The 25,566-nt window shown below is 54.6% G+C and overlaps 1 protein-coding gene across 2 annotated transcripts; it reads right to left on the minus strand.

Moving 5' to 3' along the window:
* Window positions 1-2,579: 2,579 nt before the first annotated feature.
* MFSD2A (major facilitator superfamily domain containing 2A) lies at window positions 2,580-25,566 on the minus strand. Of its 2 annotated transcripts, XM_024202537.3 has the most exons (14): window positions 25,378-25,566; window positions 22,457-22,582; window positions 20,608-20,732; window positions 13,018-13,141; window positions 12,133-12,211; window positions 11,159-11,331; window positions 10,425-10,515; window positions 8,700-8,821; window positions 7,989-8,072; window positions 6,612-6,695; window positions 5,977-6,089; window positions 5,433-5,576; window positions 4,435-4,611; window positions 2,580-3,325 (listed from the first exon to the last, which is right to left on the minus strand). In XM_024202537.3, the coding sequence occupies exons 1-14, from the start codon at window positions 25,465-25,467 to the stop codon at window positions 3,271-3,273; spliced, it is 1,587 nt and encodes a 528-aa protein (XP_024058305.1). In that variant the 5' UTR covers window positions 25,468-25,566; the 3' UTR covers window positions 2,580-3,270. The 2 variants fall into 2 exon arrangements, with proteins under 2 accessions (XP_024058305.1, XP_029768530.1); XM_029912670.1 differs by having other exon boundaries at window positions 2,580-4,611.

A 25,566-nucleotide genomic window follows, 5' to 3' on the forward strand; every position in this document is an offset into this window, starting at 1 on the left:
GCTGCAACTGACCTTCTGCTGAGAGATAACATATCAAGCCTATCAGTGTTGCTTTGGATTTCCTCATTAGCACTTTGCATATTACTATAGATAACGAGCATCATGCCAGGCTTCAGCCTCCAGACAAAGAAAGGGGCTCTGTAGGGCCAGTCCCAAACTGCCACTATACTTGTTCCTCTCTCCAAACACCCTGTTCTCCTTCTCTGCCCTCCCCATCCTTTCTAGGGTGTGTGGGGGAGCCATATGGGCTTGGGCAGGGAACTGCCTGTTACTATGAACTCCTTCAGACTTTCTCTTTTAAGGAGGGAGAATTTCATATTAACTCCTTTACTGCCCCATGGGTGTTTGAGGCATGACCTGCGTTACATGCCATGTGGGGCCCCAGATGTGGTGCTCCAGGGGCTAAGCAGATGTGGCCACGCTAAGCTCTTTTGCAACAGTAAACTGGGTGTAAACTCAAGCATCGTTAAATGCTTGTTCTTTTTCCCTGGGAGCCATTGGCAACCAGCAGCCCATGGCCTGGCTGACAGGTGGTGGGAGATCGCCTGTAAGGAAACTGGGGTGGGGTGGGTGGTTGCTAAGGAGGAAAGAGGGGAGGGGGGAAATCCAGCTTCTATTTGACATCTTAGTGCAGCGAATAACTCCCTGGCCCAGGAGAAGCATCAGAACCACAGAGCAGGGGGTGCGTTCAGAGAAGGGCGAGAGAGTGGCCAGTCATTAAAGAGACAGACTAAGTGAAAGCCTGGGAGTGAATCCTACCTCAGCCAAGCTGGGCCGAGGGGGGGGGGGGGGGGGAGAGGGGGGGAAGAGAGGAGGGGGGCAGATTGGAGCGGGGGTCCATTGTGAAGACAGGCTCCCAAGGGAGCAGGATGGTAGCTCCCCCAGCTCCTCTAGGCCCCAAGGCCATTTCTGAGGCTGCCTTTGATAGCTGTTGCTCCTGGGCATTCATCTGGGCCTAAAGTCATTTCTCCAGAGTCCCTCATGACCCAGCCCTTTCTGAGCCCATTCCCTACCCCCTGCTCTCAGAGCCAACATCCCCTCCACCCACCCACCCACACCCATCTCCAGCTCTGCTGGTCTCCTGCAAGCAGCTCTCTTCTAATGAATGGTAAAGCCCCATTTTGCTTAGTAGCCCAGAGGTTATCAGCCTCTGGCTGCAAAACAAGGCAACATGCCCCAGCGCTGCCACCCAGGCTCAGTTGCAGCCTAGGTCTGGACTTGCACACACAGCACCTCCTCAGCTGTCAGCTTATCAGCCCCCGATTCTCAATAGGTGTCATCTGAGCAGCCTCCCGTGTCCTGATCTGCAGCCTGGGCGCTGCTCCTTGACTGACAAAAGCCCCTGCTCCGGCTGCTCTCTTCTGCTAGCTGTTCTGTTTTACTCACCCGCATTCTTGGCCTAAGCGGGGGCCTGTTGAGCATTCCCATTGGAGACATAATCCCCTTTTCTATTTATAAACCCAATCCTCATTACAGCACTTCACTTTGTTCTATATTTGAGGGCAGGAGTCATTCACCCCTTCCTACCACTCCGATCCCTCTGGATTCCATCTTTGCTCCTCCCCCCATTTCTTGCCAGCTGTACACTAGTCATACAGTGCCCGAAATGTGCACAGTCCTTACCGAAAAGAGACGGCAGCCCCTGCCCTAAAGAGCTCTTGCACCATGCCCTGGAATGGCAAAAGTTCAGCCTCCCTCTCTCAAGTCTCTTCATTCCCCCTTGCTTTGCAGGCACTAGCCCATGCTGAATTCTGTCTCCTGCCCCCACAGTCCTCTCTTCTCCTCAAAGGAGCTGAAACACATTCCTTTGCCTTGACTGCATTTCACCTGGCTTGTCCCTCATTAAGAGCCTGCATCTTTATCAGGCCGGAGGCTTCCAGCTTTATTGCTGCTCATTCAGATCCTACCCCCTGGCCTTGGAAAAGGCACGGACCCCTCCCTGGCTCTCCCTTTCCCACCTCTCTAAACCAAGAGTGTAGAAACCTCAGCTGCCTGGTGGGAGTTCTAGCAAGGCCTGGCCCACCTATCTGTTAAGTGTCACGGAAAAGTGGTGTTGGCTTTTTGTTGGGCCTCAGCCACCCCTCCCCTTTCCAGCCCGGCCTTGAGAATCTTGGCAACTGGTTCCTTTATTTCATCTCCCACCCGCCCAATTGGTTTTTAGAGGAAAAGAACAGGAGCTTTGTTGGGTTCTTCCAGTGTGGGTGTTGAGCAGAGAGGAGGGAAAGGGTTAAGTGTATGTACAGCACATTCAAAGTGCCAGGGATTAAGGCATTCCAGTGCCTTGGGTCTGTGAGAGAAGTCAGTCCTACAGGGTGACTAGAGGAGGGGGACTCAGGTCTGTGGAATTGGGAATCTAAAGGACTCTAGTTCTGCCAGGAGGGAACTGGGAATTCATCCAGTTCACTGACATTTCTGCCCTGGAATCTGCCTTCCATCTAGACAGGAAGGGTGCCAACATGCCCTGCATGGTAAAGCAGAGTTGGCACTCTTGGACTCTCAGCTACCTTGTGTCCTTGTAAAGGACACTAGCCACTGGGAGTGGGGGAGGGAGGGGAAAAAATCCATCACACCAATCCAGGTGACATTTCCCCGCTTTTATGTAAATTAATATTAATAGTTCCAGTTTGGATTCCATACAGACATATACAAATAGGGAAAAATAATTTCTATTTACAACATCATTAAGTTATTTAATTAATTAGACTTTATAAAAAACCCAGCTCTTTCTACATTAGTGTCCTTATTTTACAGATAGTACAGGTGAGTTAATCTTCATCTCATTCACATTAACAGTGTAACGTACACTACCAGCACCACATGGGTCCACGAGTGATCCAGAGACAATACTGCAAGGATCTGTGCCATATTCAGTGCCTGCAGTACCAGGCAAATCAGTGTGTGAGAGGCAGAGAGTACGCACAAGTCTCCTGTGTGTTACGAGCAATAGCTTCCTGGCTCAGGCTGCTGCGCTCTGCAGACAGCGCTGCGCGGGCCAGGCTGGTGTAGTGTTTGTTCATTAAGAGGCACATTAGTGCAGTACTGAATAGATCCCGTGTAACGTACACTACCGGCACTCTATGGATCCCATGGATGGCCCGAGACCACTGCCCGCAGATCCCATGTAACATTCACCACAGATGCTCCACAAAGCCCCGCGTAGCACGTCACCAGCATCTCCAGGAGTTCTGGGTAACGTGGTTACTCGGCAGTGACCCCGTCCAGTTCCTGAAGACGCCCAGTGTGTAAACAGTAGATGGAGGTGAGCCGGGGTCACACGATGCTGGCGAGTTCCGTGGAGTCCGAGTCGCTGCTGTTTTCCTCCTCCCTGGGAAGGGAAGGATTGGTGGGCATCAGACAGGAATGGCCCCCTTCCCGCCAGCTGGTATCCCCATGCAGAGAGCGCTCTGGGCTCGAAAGCAAGGGCCAGCGAGCCAGAGGGGGTTAGTGAGGGATAGTTACAGGGAAGGGAGCCCTCCTCTTAGCTGCAGGATGGGAACAATGGGGCCATTCGCTGCCAACATCTCCGGGCTCTGGAGTCAACGCCGCCAGGGCAGAGAGGACTGTACGTTCCCCTCTCCAGCCCCATTCAGCCCAGACTACCAGCAGGGTGACAGAAGAGCCGTTTCTGCTAGGTGGACACCTTTCCCTCCACTAGGAACTGGATGGAGGCCCGACCCCCTTGTAACAGAGGCCACCAAATGGTTGTGAAATGCTCAACAGCTTTCTCAGCACCATTCTGGAGCAGATTGAAATAGGGGCCTTCTAGGGAAAGGCTTCGTTTCCCAGGCCCAGCCGTATCGCCAACGTTTATTTTTTTTTACTTCTCGCAGGCTCCACCAAGTCAGTAAATGCAGCCCTGAGCTGGGTCTGGGGGAAGCAGCAGAGACCGCCCGCTCCCGCAGCGGAAAGCCAGGCAGCGGCACTGCCGCAGCCACGGGAACAGGCAATGCACAGCACTCCACGTGTATTTATATTCATTGCAGTACTTTACCATCCCACAGCAACGTACCGGAGGCAGCGCCGCGGCTGGGGGAGTCCTGCTCCACCTCTAGCGATCCGCGATGCCCCTGGCATCTTACGACACTGCAGCCTTAAGACCCTACCTGCTGGGTGATGCCACTGAGCAGCGCGGCAGAGTCTCACAGCCACCCGTCAAAGGGCAGGCGGTGCGTTAGGGCTGCAGGGTGTTCGGAGGCTAGCTGGAAGTGCAGCTCCTCAGGGGAGAGATTGTCAGCCTCCTACAGGCTGAAGGACTAGCCACCTTCCTCAGCCTCCCAGTGACCTGCAAAGCCAGGGCAGGTTCTCCCAGCACTAGAGCTGGTCAGGGCACTAGTGAGAACATTGCCCTTCCCCATCACTCTCTTCTGGAACTTGCCCAACCCAATGAGTGCAGTCCTTCCCCTGCAGCACAGAGAGGGCCATGCCAGCCCTTACCTTAAATCTTGCAGGGCCTTCTTGTTTTCCCTCCGCCTGTCCTCGTCAATGGGGTACAGCTTGAATAGGAGCAGGCCCAGCAGGATCAGCCCCACCGGGGCTGCCGATACCAGCATCTTCAGCGTGAATTTCACCTCCTCGGGCTGGGAGCAGCCCCGGGTCTTATAGCCTGCAAAGCTAAGAGAACAGGAACTGTCAAGCAAGGGAAATGCATGAGGCTATTACCAACCTCCTCTCTCCACACCAGCTCAGTCCTAGCTCTCCAGAGGTACCTCTCAGGGGAAGAACGGCCATGAGATAGATCAGGATTCCCAGGGAATTACTGCTGAGCCAGCATTCGCTGCTTTAGCATCACATCAACCCTCCTCCATCTAGCAAGGAGCATCTCTTCCTCCAACCCCAAAGCCAACAGCCGCCATGGTCTAGAAGCTCACAGCTATGTGGTCTGTTCCATCCCCCCTGATGAAGCAATGGAGGAAAGCCAGCCCAGCGAGGAGGGTGTCAGCCTGGAGCCTCCTTGCTCCACCACAGACATCCTGTGTGACTTTGAGCAAGTCACTTAGCCTGTCTGTGCTTCAGGTCCCCTCTGTAAGAGAGGGACAGTAGCACTGCCCTGCTTCATGGGGGTGTTGGGAGAAGAAATCAGTCAAAGGCTGGGACGTGCTCTGGCCAAGGGGCTGGCATAGCAAGAGGTAGCACCTCAATTCACTACCATAGAGAAAGGCCGGTTCCTAAGATTTCTCCTTTTAGTGCTTATTCACTGCAAACTTGGAATGAGCCTCCCTCCTAGGACAAAAGCTGCAGGGGAGATGCACCTGGAGCTGCCTTCAGTGCCAGCCTCTGGACATCTAATCCCAATTCCCTTCATGGTTTTGTAGCTAAAAATGGAGACGCTCCAGACTGCAGGGTCTGAGAGAAGCCTTCCTTCTCTGTCCCAGCTACCAGCTCTCCTAACAAGCCCCCCCCGCCTCCAGGCTCGGCGTGCTGACAGGACTCACTCTAAGCTGAGCGTGGAGATCCCCAGAGACACCCCGGAGGCGAACTTGGTGAAGAAGACGTAAAAGGAGAAGAAAATAGCTTCATGGCCACGGGAGTCTGGGTGCTGGAGGTTGAAGTCGTCTATGACATCTGGCAGCATGGACCTGAGACGAGAGAGGAGAGTGCGTGAGCCTCAGACAGAGGCTAATGAAACCCTCAAGTCTTCAGTGGAGCCCACACTTCCCCTTCCAAAGCAGAGACATGGGAGGTCCCCACCCCCAAATTACAGACTTCCAATTACTTCCCCTCCAATAACGGTACAGAGGGGCAGAGACTTGGGAAAGGGCCATGGAGTGTGGGTTCACCTTCATACTGAAAAGACCCACAATGCCCTGCGTACTGACAGGAGAAGGCTCAAGACCTCAGGAATTGCCTCATCCTGGATCCGAGCACTAGAGTCATCAGCCCAGATGTCACCGCTGTGCGTCAGCAGATGTCTACCAGCGATAGAGAATGCGGGATCGTCGTTCTGTGGTTGCCGGAGCCCGGAGGCCTCACACTCACCACGGCAAGAGGAAGGCAGCAGCGACACTGATCCCAGCTGCAATGGCCACAACGTAGGTGACGATCAAGTTACTCTCCAGAACGACAACCATGATGAGGAAGGGGATGGCAGACTGTGGAGCCAGGAAAGAACAGAGGTGTCACCTCACCCGCCGGGCAGCAGATAATCAAGATGGACCCGATGAGCCAATTGGCCTCCCCCATCTTCCCTCTCATGTGAGTTTCAGCACTTGGAGGTGCTGGCTGATAGGGTAGGATCTACCCACAGCATAGGCAGCAGTAACGCAACCTCTCCAACGCTGTCCCACCAGCACCCTGCCCTGGAGGGCCCATGTCCCAGGCTCAGAGGATAATTCAGTCTCCATGGCCCAGTCTGTCCTTGGCCTCTCCGCCATGACTACCAAGAAGTGCCCTTTGTGACACCACTAAGAAGTAGAGAGAGGCCAGCGAATGAATGTCAGGTGATGGTGGTAACTTCTGATCACCCCTGACCCGATTTGGAACCGCTACCTAGAGGGGTGAGGTTTAGATCCCCTGCTCTGGTCTTTCCTCACCTCCACTTGCTAGGATTCCCTATGAGGCACACAGCAACAAACCACTCTCTGCCCCTCTGTGACCCCAGGAGACTTACTTACCGAGATCCCAACATACACAGCAGTTTTCTTCCCAAAATGCATGAGGAACCATTGCCAGAGGGGGATAGACAAGGTGGCAGAGAGCTGCAAGAGAGAGAGAGAGGGGAAAAGACACATGACTCAGGCCAACCAGTCTCCATAGATGCTTTGTCCACCGGTCACATGTTAACCTCTAATGCAGCAGGAATGGAGATGGTTGGGGTGTCAGCCTGAGGTCAGGCCTGGATGCAGGACAGATTAATTTGGACCCTCTTTTGCCTGTGGTTTGGAGCCCCCTCGGGCGTTTCACTCATCCACACAAGGCCCTAGCCACAAGACCATCCTGGCTCTAAAGGACCTTCTCGAAGCCCACCTAGACTCGCGCCAGCGTCTTTACAGAAGCCGTCTTGCAAAGCCCATTGGCTCGTCCTCAGAGGGCAAGCGTTGGAAGAGAGTCTATTCTGGACCAGGCCTGATGAACGTTCGTGACAACTTTGCCAGGCTGCTCTGAAGCAAGGCGGCCCCTCCCTTGCCTAGAACAGAAGAGACCCAACGGGCTGCAGCCAGACACATGACCAACATCCTGGTCTTCGCGGGGCCAGGGAGGTGCATTCGGCTATGGGATTGGTCTCTTGCTTCCATTGCTTTTGAGCCCTTGCATTTCCTTAGAACCAGGGGTGGGTTTTCTTTCTTTCTTTCACTGCCTTTCTGGCAGGGCAAAGTGTTTCACGCCACAATGCTCCCCCGGCCCCCTCCCCCACTCTTTCTCCATCTAGCAACGTGCAAAGGGTTCCCAGACAATCTGCTCTGTTCCCTCCATTCAGTGCCTCCCTGCAATCACCACTCAGGGCTCCTTTTTCCCCCCCTCATGGAAAGAAGGAAAAAAATGGCAGGGTTTAGACAAAGGGCCCGCGCGGCTTTTATTCTCCCCTCTTTCATGGTCCGCTTCAAATGCGGACAAAGGACTCGCTGTTCTTGCCAACTGGCCGTGTCTTTCCAGGAGCCACGTTAAGTAACTCGTTACCCCTCCCCCCACTCCTGAGGCAACCTCCAGTCACCTTCCCCCACATGCCAGGCTCTTCCAGCCCTGATCTCCCCTCACCTGGGGCTCCCCATCTCTGCTTTAGGCTCTTAGACCACTACAGTCAAGTCCCCACCCTCACCAACCAGTGGGCTCCTGAGTATAGAAAGGAGGAGACCGCCAGGTGAAGGGGACAGTGATTATTATTATTCATCATGTTTATTACTGTATTGTCTAGGGACCCAGGGAGATCAGGGTCCCATTGTGCTCGGAGCTGTACAGACAGGCTCACTACCTCCAAGAGCTGACAGTCTGCCTAGCCCAGGCAGGCAGGGTCGGGGGAAGGGGTGCCACGTACTCACACGCGCCATACGTACCATGATGGCCAGGAGGATGTTCTGGAATTCGTTGCGGAATCCCAGGGTGTAGGTACAAAACAAGGCAAAGTTCCCTTCCAGCAGCTGGGAAAGGAAACAGACACGGGAGGTCCGCAGAGCAGAACGGAACAGGGAGATTCCCCCTTCCAGGGGGAAAATGCACTGAACAGCCTCCCACGGAGAAACGGGATTCCCTGCAGCCCCCAGACCCACTCCCCGGGGAAAACGCTAAAGTGGTCTAGCTGGACCCGGTGCACAGACATGCTCGGGGCTGTACGAACGCAGCCCGCTGCTGTAGGCAGGCCTTGAGTGTATTGTAGCGGGAGGGAAATCCCCCCACCCCTTCCAAGTGGACTCAGCAAACAGGTCTAAGATTCCAACACCCTTTGCCCTCAACGCACCAGCTCAGGAATTCCCTCTCTGGGCAGAGATTGTCCGACACATCCGTAAACACAACCCAGGCCAGCAGAGCGGAAGGGTTAAAGAAGGGCTAACAGGCCTAGGTCACAGGAGGACAGGTACCGGCACTCGCATCGTGCTGGGAAGGGGACCGATAGCTATGGCAGAAGGGTGCTGGAGACAGGAGGAAGATGGTATTTGACCCCCACCCCCTTTGCTCTCCTACAGGTCCATCTGACAGTCCTCAGCCAGTTATGCATTTCCTCCGGGTGGGCTCTAAGCCACACTGTCCCTCCCCAGGCAGTTCCTCACCATGAAGGCGAGCGAGGTGAAGAGGAAGCCAGCAATCAGCTTGATGTAGGCACCGTGTTTCATCACCAGCTTCAGCCCCCGGAAGAAAGAGATGGGCTCATCCGACTGGAGCTCAGAGGCATCTGGGGAGCAGAGCAGGGTCAGCAGGTGATTAGAGACCTTTCTAAAGGCACCCTGGCATAACGGGCCCCAGTGCTATAACAGACAGGGGGCCCATTACTGCAGTACACTGGTATGAAAAAGGCACCCCTGAGACTCAGTATTAGCCAGCCTCGGCACCTCCGCTGACCCCCGTAACAACGATCTTCCCAAGTACGGCGAGACATCCTCACCACTCCTGTGAGGCAAGTCCCCATTTTAGAGATAGGGAAACTGAGGCACAGACCAGTTAAGTGATTCACCCAAGGCTACCCAGCAAGCCAGTGGCAGAGCCGGGACTAAAATTCTAAAGTCCCTGGCACCCAGATCTCTGCTCCCCTTTGTCCCATGATCAGCAGAGCACTGCTCCAGTGCAGGTCTCCTGTTAAGGGTGGGGAGAGCGGGACGAAACCCAGCTGGGCTCAGAAATAAATCCCACTCCGCATTGTTATCGCAGCTATGGAATAGCCCGAGTCCAGCCAGCATATTGGAGGCTAGACATTGTCAGCCAAAGCCAGGCAGCAAAACGCTGACGCGGGTAAATACTGGGCAGGAAGACAAGTTCTCCCAGATGGTTTCCTGCAGTAACAGGGTCCCCTTGAGATTCTCCAGTGAGCCGTGCCATCTTGCCACTGACACAGTCTTTCCATGGAGGTTTACACACAAGAAATGGGTGTCTGAAGCGGTGTCCCCCCCCCCACCCCCACTCCATACCCATCCTGGTTTACAATAACCTGGACTCCCACTCGCCCTAGTTTTGGCGGATAACCAGGTGTCAACAGCACCACCCAGGAAGAGAGGCATGGGAGGGGCAAGTACTTCAACTCCCAGGGAGAGTTGGGCTCCAGGCATCGAACTGGGTGAAGAAACCAAGCCAAGAACCCATCAAGCCCAGGACAGGATCCTTTGCATTCGCACCGTACACCCCTCCCCAGCCTACGCCCTTGAATGGAACCCTACCCCCTCCAGGGCTTCAGCTGTGTAACAAGCGCCCTGGTCTCTGCTCTTCATGTTGGTTTAGCGCAGGACGGGCAGCGTTCCCGGTTCGTGCAGAGCTGAACTTCCTTCCCAGATCCAAACTAACTGCTTAAGAGCAGGGTTGGGAGCCAGCGTGGGGTGTGTTCAGCATAGCAGGGAGAGTGCCTGCCAGGGGAGGGGCTGTTTGAAGAACGTGCCTTCTAAACACAGCTCAGGTTTGAATGGCCTGGATGACTTCAGTCCAGAGGCACTTGGCTCACAAAGGGGCCCATTTAAGGAGATCAGCGTAAAACATTGTCCTCTGCTCCTGGCCCGCTGGTTAAAGCAAGAGTATGACCCTGGGTGCAGCTTTCACCTGAAGCAGGTGATGACAGCTTTTAATAGGAATTCCCATCTCCTGCAATTTCCCCTTCTGTGTTTGTTCCCCGCTTTCTGCCCATATGATTAGGGGAAAGACACGTGGCTAAGGAACCACTGTTCTAACCCCTCTGAAAGAGGCGAGATGACCCATGTACAGGGTCCAGCCTGGTCTGTTACTTGGAAAGCCCTTCTGGGCTCTGGACATTGCAAATGCCAACGTAAGGGCCTTCCTCCACCTCCCGCACTCACCTCGCTTCTCCCGCACGCCCAGAAACAGGACGATGGCGCAGAGTATGTAGATCCCACCAATGACTCCCGCTGCAATCATGTAGGCGTTTCTCTGTGCAAGACAGATGCAGATCCAGTTAGCGAGGCTGCTCCGCCAGGCCCCTTCTACCAGCCGCTCTTGGGGAGCTCTAGACCTACCAGCCGCTCTTGGGGAGCTCTAGACAATGGCGCAGCCAGCCTCACGCGTGCGCCAGCAGAACCGGACAGAGCTCTCGCTACAGACTGGGGTGGGGCAGAGTCTATGCTGTGCTATGGGGCTGCATAAAAAGCTCCCTGCTCCACCCCCCGATAATGCCAGGGGATCCTGAACAACGAACTTCCCTCTCTGCAGCCAGTTCTCACCATAAACGAAGGGACCATGCACCCCACAGGCACCTGGATTTGCGTCTGCAACTGAATCCAGTTCCGATGAGCCACGAGGCTCTACTGTATTTTAGCTCCATACCTGTTGCATGGAGATAGGTACCCATAAGTTCCTAAGGGACCCCTAAGTTCCTTAGTTACACAGCAGCTAGTGGGGCCCAGTCTCAGGCTGTAGGGATTTCTCTGGAGACAGGGCAAAGTAACTCAGCACATGATTTTCACACGCTTTCCTGCCTCCAGAGTCCGGCTGAGGCAGCGTGGGAGAGGCTGCAATGAAAGAGGAGAGTCCCTGAGCAGGGTGAGGATGAGCGGCCAGGGTGCCACAGACCTACCGTGTCTGTGAGGGAGCCGGCATCCCGGGTAATGTTCACCTCCTCCATGGCCACCGAGGTGTTAGTGACGCCGAAGAGGCGGGAGTCCTGAATGCACGGCGTGTCCACCTGGCCCACGATCTGCCCCTGGATGGCCGTGCCCAGCACGGTGCCCAGCACCTCCACCGTCATACCTGAACAGAGGAGCCAGGCGGGTCATTACCGGTCAACGCTCTGGCCCAATAGAGTGAGGAGAGCGGCTGCGAACGCCTGCTCCTCCAGAGGCAAACACCTGGATGTCTACACATTCCGAACGTTAAAGCCATCAAGTGACGCACCGCGCCCACCCAGCCAGAAACGAGAGCAGTCGCTTCTCCAGATCTCCAAGCCTATGGGAGGAAGGTATCCCCACTGAGGGAAAACAGGCACAGAGAGGTGACGGGATTTGCCCCAGGTCACACAGCAGCTCAGCGTCAAGGCTGGGAACAGAACCCAAGAGCTCCAGATTCCCAGTCTCCTGCTCTAGCCACCGTGCTCTCCAGCGGACAAACTATCAGCAGGCAGAGTCCCGTCCAGACAGACTCCTGCCACAAGGCAGGTTAGACGTGGACATTAAACCGAGGGTCCCTTTAGTCGAAGAAGTGGGATCTGAGAGAGCTGCAATGCAAGAGAGGCGCAGGGAGCTTTGGAAGACTTTCAGAACAGGATCCTCATTGCCAACGTGTACATGTGCAAACACGCTTGGACACATGGCTGTACACTTGCAGATGATCTTACACTCATCCTGCAGGAGCAGCAAGGGACATCCCACACACACACACACACACACACGCCTGCACATGTAGTGGACAGGGTATGGAACGGAGAAACCTGCTGCCTCCCAGCGACCAGCAGCCAAACCCCGGGAGCATATACACTCCTGCGGCTGCACCCAAGCCGTGGGAGGGGGAAAGCACTGACTCTGCAATTGTAAGGGAGACGGGAAGGGCTCTTACGATAGGCGGTAGCGGAATCCCGTTCGCTCTGCTCCCTGCTGATGAACATCGTGAGCGCTGAATAGGGAACATGGAAACACTGCAACGAGAAACAGGGCGGATGGGAAGAGAGAGAAAATTAACCCTTTGGTGCACAGACATTCATGCTACAGACCCCAATGAGACGCTGACAGCAGGCCATAGGTTGAGTGGGTTGGAAGATTCTTTTGCGGGAAGGAAATTCCATCCAGATACAGACTATATAGAAGAGTAAATGGGAATCCTCGCCCCCCTCCGTAATGCTCCACCCCAGCCAGGGCTGGCCTTGGAGGGGTCCCCCAAACTGCTGAAGGAAAGAGGAGGAGATGAGCTATGACTTGTCCTGCCTCTCCAGTCCCCACAGCAGATCAGCCAACAAGCTGGCCCCATGGCCAGAGGCACGTCTGTGTGTTGTAGATAGGGTGACCAGATGAGAGGAAGAAAATATAGGGACACCGGGGAGAGTGTGTGTGTGTGTGGGGGGGGGGGGGGGGGGATGTGTGTGAAAAAAAAAAAACAACTGATGAGTGCTGCCAGCGGAGCGAAATATTGGGACAAATTGCGTCCCGACCAGAGATTGGTCGGAACGCGGAACAAACACCGAAAAATCGGGATGGGCCCGATTTTATCGGGACGTCTGGTTACCCTAGTTGTAGAATCAGGACGGTGGGAAACCCAGATGACACTGGCGGTCCAAGGACAGCCCTTACGGATGCTCTCAGCCTCTCACTCCTTTCAGGGTGGCTTGTGCCAACCCTGCCATTGTGGCACCACTCCTCGGCTCCATCAGGCAGGTGAGAAAAGGTTGGCTTCTCCCCCCCCCCCGCAAAAAAGGAGCCCAGTTGTGTGCATGGAGGGCGGACTCACCGTCACAAGGGTCTGGAACATGCAGTAGAAGAGAAGATACCACATCACTTGGCCACTCGAGAGGTCTGGCACAAACCATATCAGGAAGTAGGAGATCACAGCGAATGGAGTGGAGAAGATGATCCTTTGGGGGAACGAGAGAGAGAAAAAAACATCAGCATGAACAGTGACAAGCACCCACCCTCACAGCAGCTGGGCTGATACAAAGGCCTTGCTCCTCAAGCTGCAGGACACGAGCCAATCCAAGAAGCAGTTCCAGCCCTTGGGAAAAATATTGTGCAACTGGACGCATTACATCAGAGAGTTTGCTTTGAAGTACCCTGCAAGCATTGACCACCATTGGAGACAAGATGGTCTAGTAGTTGGACCACTGGTCCATTTCCTGGGGGTAGGGACTTAGAAATGGAGAAGATACAGAAAATCTAATCAAAGAGGAGCAGCTTTTCAGGCACAGTGGGACATGGGCGCGTCTAACAGGGTCCTCCAGCCTGACTGATCATGTCCTCTAATGCTTTCCTCTTGCCTCCACTTCACTATCCCAAGTTAACCCGAAGCCAGAGGCTGCTGAATGCCACATCACACGAGCCCTGTGGGAGGATGCTGGTCCCACGATGCCCTAATATTGTACTGTGGCTGAGGATCCAACCTCCCAGGCAGATTCCCCTTCCTGACTGCTGGCTCACGACTCGATGTGCAATTAGGCACCTGTCACTGAATGTCAAAGGGATCTGGGCACCTAAACCCCTTAGGCTCCTCTGAAAAGCTTGGTCTTAAATCTTTCCCCTGGCTTGCTCTAAACTGTGTGCTGTAATCCTGATCTCAGCCCCCATGGCCCTCTCCACAAAGGGGCTATTTAAAACACGACAAAGTACAGAACCTTCGAGATGGGAAGAGAGAAGAGAGCCGACGGAGGTTTGCGGAGCAAGGTTTTGATCTCAGAGACCAAATCCCCTGCCTGGAGCAGGGTGGGGCTGCTGGGCGAACAAGCCGAGGGGATGTCAGGTCAACGGTTTGTCTATTTGGAGGAGGTGAAATGATGCAGGGGCTGGAACAGGGTGAGGGATGGGGCACAGCAAGGAGCCGAGAACCCATCTGCTCCCATAGAACACGTTTAAATGATTTAAGTTGTAAGCTCTCTGGGACCATCACCTACTTTTGTAGACCACAACGGGGCCCTGCTCTAGATGCTACCATTACAAAACAGCACATGCAGCTGGGAGACTGTTTCCCAGCAGAGGCAGATCAGCGTCCGAGAGCCCCTGAAACTCTTTGGGACCTGGATCCTGCCCTACCCATCCTGCCTGTACAAGGTGATGAAGGGACAGGGCACCATCTCCATTCTTAGTTCCTCCTTCTGTCCCTGGCTCTCATCCAAGTCGAGCAGTGCTCTGCACAGGACGAGATGCAAGAGCTTGTTCGGCAGCCTTCTCTCCCTTCTTGGCTAAGCAGCATGCAGGAGCAAGGGTGAAGGAACCAGTTCGGGCAGCAAACCCTCCCTCCACATCCTAGCCACCCGGAGGCTGAGCAGCAAGCAGCCTGGCTTGTCTTAGCAGGGCAGAGCTGCAAGGATTCCGGAGTATTTTACACACGCCAATCAAGCCTGCAGCACGAGGGAGGGCGGGATAAGGCCCATTTCCCCAAGCAGAGACAGACATTAGTTAGCAAAGGAAGAGTTCATCTTCAGACCCCAGAGACTAGCTGGCTCTTTCCTTTGATCCTGTCCGGAGTGGGGAGAGAGGGAGGTGGAAGTGGACTGGAAAGCAGGAAGCCTGCGTCTGGCTCCAGGAGTGACTCCCTACAGTACCCGCCAGCAGGGCCGCCGAGAGTGGGTTCGGGCCCCAGTGAAAATTTTTTTCAGGCCCCCCAGCAAGGGTGGACCGGCTAAACAGGGCCGATGGGTTGGGGGGGGAAAGACGGGGAAGCCAGTCCCCGGCCCCCTTCTGGACCGCCAGGCCCCGGTAATTTGTACCGGCTCCCCCCTCCCCAGTCGGCCCTGCCCGCCAGCAGAACTCCAGGGAGCTGGTTTTCTCACCACTAGCCAGAGCAAGAGATGGGAGCTGGTTTTAGAGCCCAAATCCTCCCCTCTACCCTGCAGTCAGCTTAGCAGCCTGGCACTACCTGGGGATACTGCAGCAGCTCGGAGGCTGGGCGTGGCCCATCAGCCCCAACTCAACCCTTTAGTTTATCCTTTTCGCTCGGCTGAGTCACACACATTGCTGTCGCAGGGACCAAGTGCTTGGGGAGCATCCAGTCTTTACAAAGGCACGAATCTTAACTGGCGACTAAGTAAATGGAGGTAAAAATCCCGCCAGCGTAAACCTACCCAGAGAGAGCAAAGGAGATTCCCCACATCCGGAGAAGGGCAGGGTGGGGGGTCCTCTCACTTCACAGTCACGCGAAGGGAGTGATTTGTCCCCCACACATACGTCACCTCCACTGCAGGGACTGAAAGACAGCTCCCAGGGGCCCGCTGGAGTTCAGGCTCTAACAGGGATAAGGCCTTTCCAGTTTCCATTCAGTATCACCGTATCCCAGAGGGGAATGGGAAGGGGCGGGGAAGGCTGGTTCAGAGGGACGACATCCCTGTGACGGCACCACCAGCAAGAACCCACAAGGCGAGAGACAAGCAGAATCCCCTGGGAATTTGGTACCTTGATCCATCCCATTTTTTCTGGGAAGGTCTGAATGGCCCCCCAATAATGGGGGGGGGGAGAGGGAAGAAAGAAAGCAGTTTCTTCTTTGGAGTAAAGCGATCCCCGCCCCAAATGCTGCAGCTAGGACTAGATCAGTCCCATGGGGAAATGGAGTCAAACACTCAGGCTGCGGGAAGGCCTAGAAGCCCCCCCATCAGACTCATTGTCCCATTGGACTAGGTTTTGCAGTCCCTGCCTTGTGGCGTTTACAATCCCAGAAGCGTTGGAGAGAGGATCCAGATTTATTGTTTCCTGTGGTACGGAGAGGAGAACGGGTCTCTTTCCTTTCTGGATTGACATGGCAAGACAGGGAGTTCAATTTAAACTCCCAGGGTGCGAGACATTATCTAAGCACACCGTACAGCAGCCACGTGGGGGGAGAGGGGGAAATACATGACCCGACATTCACATTTTTCCCTGCATCGGTCATTTCCACGGGGCGGGGAGCAGGCGAGAGTGTGACGACGAGGCCAGGAAGCAGTGGAAAGCACAGAGCCCGGCAGCCACTCCTCTCCCATCGCGTCTCGCGCACGTTGAGTCATTCAGAATTTCCATAAACTTTTACGCAGATCCGAAGCTCCAGGAGCGAGCACATTCCCAGGCCTGCTGCGGAGGGGGCACCCGAGCAGTACAGCAGGGGTGTGCTGCAAGGTTACAAACAAGGGTCCATTTCGGATGCCTGCTGGGCAGACTCCCCCCCCACTACTTAGACATCTGGGATTAGAGCCATGTGCGTGGCCTGCGTAGCTAAGGAATCAGTAGATCAGCTCACCCTGCCTCCCACCCCGTAGCCACCACTCATGCTGCAGCTTCCAGCCAGGAGACTGACTCGTAGTAACCCCTGAGCAGGACTGTGGCAATTTGCTCCACCATGCTATGCCGCACACCCTGCCTCCCCATTGGCCAAGTCGGGATGGCATGTTCCTCTGAAGGCGGCACCCCCCCCCCCGCCCTTAATCTTTAACTGTTTCCTCTGCTGGAGCAGAATCATTTCCCTAGCCGCGGTTTGCAGATAGGACACAGGATCTTGAGTTATCTGCAACGGAGGTTTGCAACAGGGCCTCTTAAATAAAGGGGGTGCTGAGAGCCCCAAATTCCCTCAGAAGAAGCGAGAGCAGGGCACTCAGATCAGAGGGAGCACATTGCTGGCTGGCACAGCTGTTAGGGTGACTTCAGTGAACAGAGAAGGAAATCCACGTGGGATGAATTTGGGGGCACGGGGGAGCATATGGGGAATCCAAGTTTAAGAGACCAAAATTATAACAAGAGGGCACCAGAGAGGGACATTTTATTTTGGTAAGTGAACTATCAAGCCAATGTATAGCTTACAATTTTATCCTGGGTCCCGGGGACACACGCATCGTCCCGTGTCACCACACGCAGCAGAATTACAGCCAGATGTACCCACCAAGTGGACTTTATTCCACAGCTTAAAAGGGTACAGCTAGGGGTAATATTTAGAATAGTTACCAATAAATTCCTTGGTAGATCTGCCTTGTTTATGAAGCAGGTTATAAGAGGATGTTGACGGGTGATCAGGGCTCATTAAAAGCAAGTTATACAAACGAACCGGGCAGAGATCTCAGGGCGATACAGATGAAAAATTAAGTATCATTCCTATTTTACAGGTAGAGAAACTGAGATCCACAGTGATCGAGGGCCCCACCCTTGCCCACGCACAGGGAGTCCCGTTTAAGTCAGTGGGACGGTCTATAGTTCTAGCTATTTAGGGTCACCAAAGGTGGCACAGTCGGGCAGCCAGCTACTTGCCCAATGACACAGAGCAAACACGCGTAAAAGCCATGAATAGAAGCCACCATGCTCAACTAGTAGACACGCTGCTCCCCTACCGTAGCAATGAGGCAGGATTCCAAGGTCTAAGGCCCAGTATAATTTGAAAGGTGCAAGCATTGTTCAGTGGAATGTGAATATTAAGTCCCCTGTGACCATTCTCCCCAACCCCAGCCTTAAAGGCACGAGACTGTAGCACAGCAGAGGACTCCAAGTATTTCTAGATGTTCAAATATAGAGCAATTAAAGAACAGCGCTCTGCTAGCTCTGCCTTGGAACCCACCCAGATCGCTGCTGCTCCTTGCTCACAGCCATTCCTCCAATTCCTAAGACCTCACAACATGCAGAGTGGGGAGGAAAACTATTTTTGGTCTATGTGTGAAGCCTGGTTTAGATCAACAAAAACAGGACAGCACGTTTTTCATTAGAACCCCAGGGAGCAGAGGGATGCAACTGCCGCGTGTGCGGGAAAGGACCAGTCCCGCTAATTTCCACCTCCCCATCTCCTCCTTCCCCCACCCCCCTTCTCTACTTGACATTTCAGCAATGCTGCCAGGTGCTAGATCGACTACCCTGGAGACGGATGTTAGCTCTTTAGCCACAGGGCAGATGCAGGCCAAGCCTCCGAACACTGCATGGCTAATGTGTCTCCATGCTCACCCGGAGAGGCAGCAGGTGGAGATCAAGCCCCCGGACACTGTCCTAATTTCTCTGCCGACTTGTAGTGCTGTTTTCTGTGAGCAGATAACCTGATTTCATGCAGGCAGGTAGCACTGGCTCATTCAACAGAGACCAATGAGCCACGGTTTTCAGTTGCTAGCACCCTGCAGCTGACTAGAACCCGGGCTCCTAGAGGGGGAAGGTGCTGCATCCCCTCACCATGCTCTCAGTCCTCTGAACCATCTAGCTCCTGTCCCCTCCACACCCTGCTTCTCTTGGACGTGTCCTGTCCGTGCATATGCCCAGAGTCCCGCTCGCCAAAGTGGGAGGGCAGAGAAGCGCAAAGCGAGAACATCTAGCAAGGAAAGAGCACACGTATTGCCGCTGCCAACGCAGGCCCCGTCTCCAGTTGCTTTCTCCTCTGCAGAATCAGCTGTAAATCACGTGGCTTTCCACAACCCACTGACCCTGGCTGCAGAAGTAACAGGTGCGTCAGAAACAGCCTTGGCTGCACCCCCCGTCCCATACACACCACCCCCTCCTGAATGGCCGGGATGGACAATACTGCTGCTCCGGAGACAGACAGCTCTCACCTTCCAACTGCTTCATTCCTAACATAGGGCAGATTTGCCAGGAAACCAGTCTGGATAAAAAGCCAAGCCCGACACCCTGCAACACGCGTATTTGAGCAAAGCCCCGTGGCTCTGTCCCCCAGAGACAGTAGGGTCTAATGGGCAGCCCATCGTGACAAATAGAGGACCTGTTTCTGTTCTCAGTGACATCGGTTTTACATCACCAGTTTTCATTGCCTTCAATGGAGTTACTCCTGATTTACACAGGTGAGAGGAGAATCAGGCCCAGTGCATGCTGGGATAGGGGTGAGGTTGGTTGAACCATCTTCGACTTCCTATTCAGACTCCTCCTCTCCCCCATCCTTCCAAGTCAAACCAGCTCCACGGAGAAGAACATAAAGCTAAAAGCTCCACAGAAGAAAAGAGGATTCAAACCAGGCTACAGCTCTTGGAAATCCCCCACCACTGTCCACACAGATTCAGTTCCTGCAGTGGTAGCAGCCTTGGCGTCCACTGATCTCTAGCAGGGTTTTCAGATACTGCGTGGATCAGATACGCGCTAGCGCAGCCGAACAGTCATGAGCAGCAGGAGGAACTTTGTACGTTTCCTTCATGGGGACGCCTCCCCCTGTCCCGCCAGGGCAGGTGGAGATAAAAGCAGCTGCCAGGGGGTGGGGCCAGTTACACCAACTTACATGTCTCACCAGCTGCAGAGTGTGTGTATATATCAATACACAAGCCAGAGGAACCTTCCCCTCCTCCCACCCCAACGACAACGTGTCCCAGCACTGCGACAAAGGAACACACTGTGCCTGCCGCCTGACGATTCACATGTCAATCTACAGACACGTGTCCTCTCCCCCGCAGCCTACTTTACAAAGCTCTATCTGCCCCCCAGCCCCTTGTCTCATTTCCCTCCCGTCCCCGGTGTTCATACAGCACCTAGCGCTATGGAATCCCGGTCCACGACTGGCATCCCCCCTGGGCACCACCACAATCCACAAATAATCAAGGGTCTGACTTATCAAGAGCCAGTTCAGTGCTCAGACGACCCCTTCCCAGGAGAGCTGGGAGGAGTGGCCACCTCTGTAACAAGGGATCTGGGGGGGAAGGGAGAAAAGTCATCCTGAAGATCCATCAAAGAACCCCCCCACAGGAGCATGCCCACCACCAGAAGCTCATTCTCTTATCGCTCAGGGCCACAGAGCTCGGCACGACTGCCAGCCCTTGCTCCCGGCCCCACCCCAGGGAGTTCCATACACTCAGCTGCACATGGGTCGATAACCACAGCAAGGCACCTCCAGCACAGGGGCTGAACCAGAGTCGTTTCTGGGAGAGCGAGGCCCATGTAACGATCGATTGCTGGGTTCATGGATTCCCACACTACCAGGTTTCCCTCTCACCTATCTGGAGGCTGCGAAAGGCTGAAGGCCCAGATAATAGAGTTTCCCTCCTTGTCCCTAGGGCTTCTTCTCATCAGTCAGGCATCTTTCACAACTTAAGCCATCTACGGATTACTCAGCCTTTAGCTGATTGCCAAGCGTCTGTTCCATTCCATTTGACGCACAGACTTGAGCTCTATTCCCAGCTCGGACTCTCTGTGCGACTTCGGGTAAGTTCCTTCCCTTTTCCGCGCCTCTGGTTCCCCACATGGTGACACGGGAAGAACATTAACCCTTCTTTGAGGCCTCCAAGTGGAGGCAAATGCAGGGTAGCCAATGCGAGCCTCTACTCTCTAGAAGGCCCCCAGGATCCTAAAGCCGACCTGGAAGGGCCCTGCTGCCGTTGTGTCCAAGGGAACCCAAGCTAGTCCATGCTGAGCCCCAACCTCAGGCCATGACGCAAAATCCCCAGCTCCAACAAGCTTCCCTTACCAGGGCATCAGGCGTCCGAGGCGGCTCCAAGGGGTTTTACTGATGAAGAAACCCACCATGGGGTCGGTGATAGCATCCCATGCTCGACCCACAAAGAGGATGATGGAGGCATAGAAAGGGTCCAGCTGTTATAGAAAGAGAGGACAGAATTCACTTGGATAGCCTTGGAAAGGAGACAGAGACCCTACGACCCGGAGGCTGTCAAAGCCCCTTCCCCCGGCTGATTGCTTTCCCGGAAGATCTCAGCCTCAACCTTCAGCATTTGGGAATGGAGCAGATGCACATGGGCCCCTCCTCCACACATTTCCAGGGTGGCTCAGAGGCAAGGGGACTATCTGACCCCTCTCCCCCTCTGAGATGGCCACCCTCGGGGCTGGTAGAGTCAGCCTGCAGCTGGAAGTAGGATTTCAGTCCATTCCATCCTACCCGTTCCACATTAAACTCTTGGCAATTTCATTGCAACAGACACCAACTAACCACCTCCACCAGTCCTGTGTCAGCTTAAGTCTGCCCCTGGGCCTGCCCACAATCCCATTTGGAGTAAGGATGTAGGAGAAGCCATCCCCTTTCCATCCTAGCTACATCCAGAATGTGTCACAAACATGGCCAGCAACAGCTTCCTTCCCAACCCACACCCTCCATCACATCAGTATATATATAGCTCTCTGCAGATACCAAGCCCAGCACCAGACCCTTCATCAGCACCGGAAGCAGAAGAGCATCTAGGCCCAATACTCCTACTTTGCATGCGCATAACAGATGTCATTAGATCTTAAAACTCAGAGAGGAGGGACAGTATTATCCCATTTTACAGATGGGGAAAATGGAGGCACAGAGCGGTGCACAAGGTCACACAGGACATTGGTGGCAAAGCTGGGAGTAAAAACCCCAGGAGACATTGCCCCCCAATGCTAGCAACTGTGAACCCAGCTCTAAGCCCTCTGAAGAAATCGCTCCAATCTGATCCATGCTTCCTTTTTTCTGGAGGGGAATTTGCTAGCATTTTAGAAACGCAGAGCAGAATTTTCTGGCTTGAAGTCTGGCCCCTAAATCCATATGTAGGCACCTGAATTTCAGATCACTTTTTCCCCCCCAAGGGGGCTCAACTCTGTTTGCATTCAGTGAGAATTCTGTACTCTGCAACTAATTCCCCCAACCAAGCTACTTCGGTGTGAAAATGAGGGGTCATGTGGCTCACTTTAGGCCCCCAAGTTTGAAAAGCGCCTTTATTTTTTTGACAGAAATCCTCCCTGCTAAAAGCCCATCTGAAAGGGACACAGCACTGACTGGTGGGGGAACGGGGCTCATCTAAGACTCCTTTATGCAACACTGAAAGTTACTGTGTGGGAAAGCCCTTGGGGGGTTCCCTCCATATGACTCACAGCGGCTGAACTCACCAATCACAAGAGCACCCTGTATTCAAATCCCCCCTCTCACCATCAGCTGCCTCCCAGCAGTCAGCTGATTAAGGCAATGGCAAGCCCCTATACCTGCAACCCTCAATGCGACACCTCCTCAGCTAGAAGCCAGACAGCCTGGGGGCATCTCTCTAATCAGGCACCTGCTCTGTTTTATACATAGAGGGAACGTCAGTCTGCTGGGCAAGTAGAAAAAACCATCAGGGAACCTCCCCCTACCCCACATCTCTCTCCAGCCAATGCTTTTGCTGACAGGAGACTATAAGCGTGCTAAGCCCCATGTCCCGAGATCAAGTCAGAGTAAAAATAGCCACGTAAGACGACTGGATCACAATGGATGTGTTTTGGATTAAGAGAATCTCATGATGGCATCCAGAGCCCCCAGGTATTACCCCGACGCTGGCTACTCAGCGCCAGGCTGAAAGAATTACCTGTGCGACATCCAGCAGGTAGATCTGCAAGAAAAATCCCAGGGCGCAGCCAGTGATCTGGTAGGGAGCGCCACCGACGGCATAGCACAGTTTGCTGCACACCGATAGCTTCGCTTTACTTTCCTTCTGCAAAAGAAATGAAAGGCTGCAGCTGGGTCGGGCTGGCCCTAGACAGTCAGAGCAACCACCACCAAGTGTAGGGAGCTTCCCCCTCCCTCAATCACTCCCCCACGTCCACCTGCAACCTAGGACCACAACAGAGCTTACAAACAGCCCTCCAGGCTCCACTGCCGATGAGCTGCCCACAGGTCTCCGCTTCGCTGGTTAACAACGGAACAGCCCCTCACATTTCAGTTTGACAGTCGAGGACACGGTGAATGTGTGTCAACTTATCCAGGACAACATACAGCTCGTCCAAACTCTGCTGGTTTAACTTCCAGTCCCCTGTTCTCACCACTAGACCTTACTGCCTTCCATGGTCAACGATCAGCGTTTCTGACCGAACGTGCCAAGAAAGGGAAGCACAGAGAGCAGATTTCAACGGCCTGATTCAGTGGCTTTTAAGGCTCCGCTAGCACTGAATACAGACTGCTCAGATCCCCTGCTTAAATTCAGCCCGACAGGCCATCCAGCCTACTGCCATCCCAGTGTGTGTGTGTGAGTGTGTGTGCGTGTCTCTCTCTCTCTCTCTCTCTCTCTCTCAGAAGAGGGCAATCCAGAATCCACTCCAACTAGCCAGATCCCTAACTTTAACCAGAGGCCTTGGAATTCAAGGGAGAGTCAAGCAGCATCCAAATAATTTCTCCCACTACTCATACTCCAGAAGGCTGTACTGTATTTAACTGCCCGTTTAAGTGAACATACAGGCTCAGCGCCTCCAGATTTACAGCTAACAGGAGGCTGGGTTTGCCCATCACACAGAATAAGCCAGAGTGGTTTCTATTTGCTTCTCACGTCTGGCGGCATCTCTGAACCTACAATGATCCACAAGCAAAAAGGACAGACGATGCGTGTGCAATTCCTCAGTCTCTCAATGAAAGTCTCAGAATCAGGAGAGTCACACCAGGGCACCTGCTCCCCACCCGGTCGGTTTGTGCGCCCTTCTCAAATTGATGGGTCTTAACTAAGAGATGAGGGGTCCCCTGGGGAGGAGATGCAAACAAAGCAGAGAGCCACCAGGGCGGCTACGGACAGGCGTGCTGTCGAAAATTAATTCTGAAAACTGATACCATCACCAAATTAGAGCTACAGCTGCATCGAAACCTACAGAGAGGGCAGACAAAGCCCTGGGGAATTTGGGTTAAGTTCAAACAGGGAGCTTTGATGGCACATGCAGAGTTCTCCCACGGGAAAGTGGCATTGCAAGGAGTGAAAGAAGATGTATCGACAATTTTCCTGGGGATGAAGTTGCTAGTTCGCCACTTTACACACCACAGACACACCACACAGACGGTGGCAATACCCCTAGCAGTACAGTTGGGAGTGAATCATTATTATTAATTGTGTTACCAGACAGCTTATTATTGGAGCAGGGCCTCATCGCGCCTGGTGCTGTACGAACACGGAACAAAACGTCCTGGCTTCCAATCGAAGCATAAGACGAGGGACAACAGACGGAGACAGACACAGGGAATACAAGTGAACAATCAGACAATCCTAGGCAGCATGGGGTTGCCAACTGGACGCATTCCTGGAGACTCAAGGACAATTCTGGAGGGTTGGCACCCCTAGCTAGGCAGTCTATTGTCTGCAGAGCTAAGCAGGCAAGGCTGGGATGGTGATTCACTATGTGGCCTTGGGCAAGTGCCTCAGTTTCCCCTTTTGTATCAAGGGGATGGTATTTACCTACTCCGCAGGGGCGTTGCAAGGATTAATTAGATGATGTTTGCAGAGCTCTCGGCAGATAACAAGTGGTATATAAAGTGCTTAGTGCTCGGCTTACCCGCTGTTAGGAGCGGGCCGGTATCACCAGCTCTGGCACACTTACCAGGTGGTGTAAGGGATCACCTCACACCTATGTATAAGGGGCCCATCAGACCATTCCCTGGTGCACCCAGAGGCTAAGTGATAACACCCCCCCCACACACACACACACAAACACTCCCCCCTCCGGGAGTTTGTCCAGAGACTGAAACTTAATGCAAACAAAGCCCCAGAGTTCGGGCCAACAGCGACCAGAGCCTCGAGCCCCAGCGCAGCCCCGATCCCGTCCCCAAGCCCAAAGGGGCTCTGAAGCCGAGCCGAGCCGGGCCAGGGGGGTGGGCGGGGGGGGGGGGCAGGAGAAGAGAGAAAATTCGTTTTCAAGCAGCTCTTTGAAGCCCCCCTCCCCACGAGGGGGTTTGGCTGGGCAAGTCTTAGATCGCCTTGTGCCTCCCCCAGGACCCCCGCCCGCCTCCAGCCAGGGGGGAACCGGCGGAGGAAGGACGCGGCTCCTTTAAGAAAAGTTTGCCCTTGCTTCTGATGAATGAACTTGGGCTGGAGCCAGCGGCGCGCCCGATCCCCGAGCTCCAGCCAGCCGGGTGCGGCCAAGGGCGAGCGGGGCTTCCCTGCACCCCGCACCCGCTGCGAGCGAGCAGCCGCCGGCTCCTGCCCGGCTCCTCCCGCACGGTTCCGACCCGGCGCTCCCAGCCCAGCCGGGGGGGGGGGGGGGGGGTACACACCGGTCCGTCTAGCCGCATCCTCCCGGCCCGCTCTCCCCCCATGGCCGGCTCGGTGTCTCCCCCACTCCGGCTCGCGCCTGCCCCGGGGCTTTTCCTCCCGGAGAGGAAGTTTATACCCCCCGCCCCCAATCAGCACCCCCCCATCATCAGCCTCAATCCCCTTCCCCCGGAGCCGCCCCGCCCCCAGGGAACCTCTCCCTCCCGCCGCATCCACCCCGCTCTCCCCGGACCACGCGTCCCAGCCCGGCGCGCCGCCTGCACCTTGGCATGCCGCAGCTCGTCCTGCTGCAGGAGGCTAGGCTGTAGCAGCCCGGTGGACGAAGCGCTTTCCGCCCCTCTGCCTTTGGCCATGCTGCCGCGAAAGTTACTGCGGAGGGTGCGAGGGAGCCAGCGAGCTTCCAAGCGTGGAGCGCGCAGCCCTGGGGCCTGGGCGGAGCTGGAGCCAGGCAG

The sequence above is a fragment of the Terrapene carolina genome, unplaced genomic scaffold, assembly GCF_002925995.2.
Source record: "Terrapene carolina triunguis isolate 2854851 unplaced genomic scaffold, T_m_triunguis-2.0 Scaffold236, whole genome shotgun sequence".
NCBI lineage: Eukaryota > Metazoa > Chordata > Testudines > Emydidae > Terrapene > Terrapene triunguis.

What these genes read in the sequence shown, in the direction of transcription:
- MFSD2A (XM_024202537.3), bottom strand. Translation starts at nt 25,467, where the DNA reads ATGGCCAAAGGCAGAGGGGCGGAAAGCGCTTCGTCCACCGGGCTGCTA. An exon ending in ACGAGCTGCGGCATGCCAAG is followed by an intron (nt 22,583 to 25,377) that starts GTGCAGGCGGCG and finishes TTTCTTTTGCAG; the next exon opens with AAGGAAAGTAAAGCGAAGCT. An exon ending in CTCGGACGCCTGATGCCCTG is followed by an intron (nt 13,142 to 20,607) that starts GTAAGGGAAGCT and finishes GTTCCCCCAAAG; the next exon opens with GATCATCTTCTCCACTCCAT.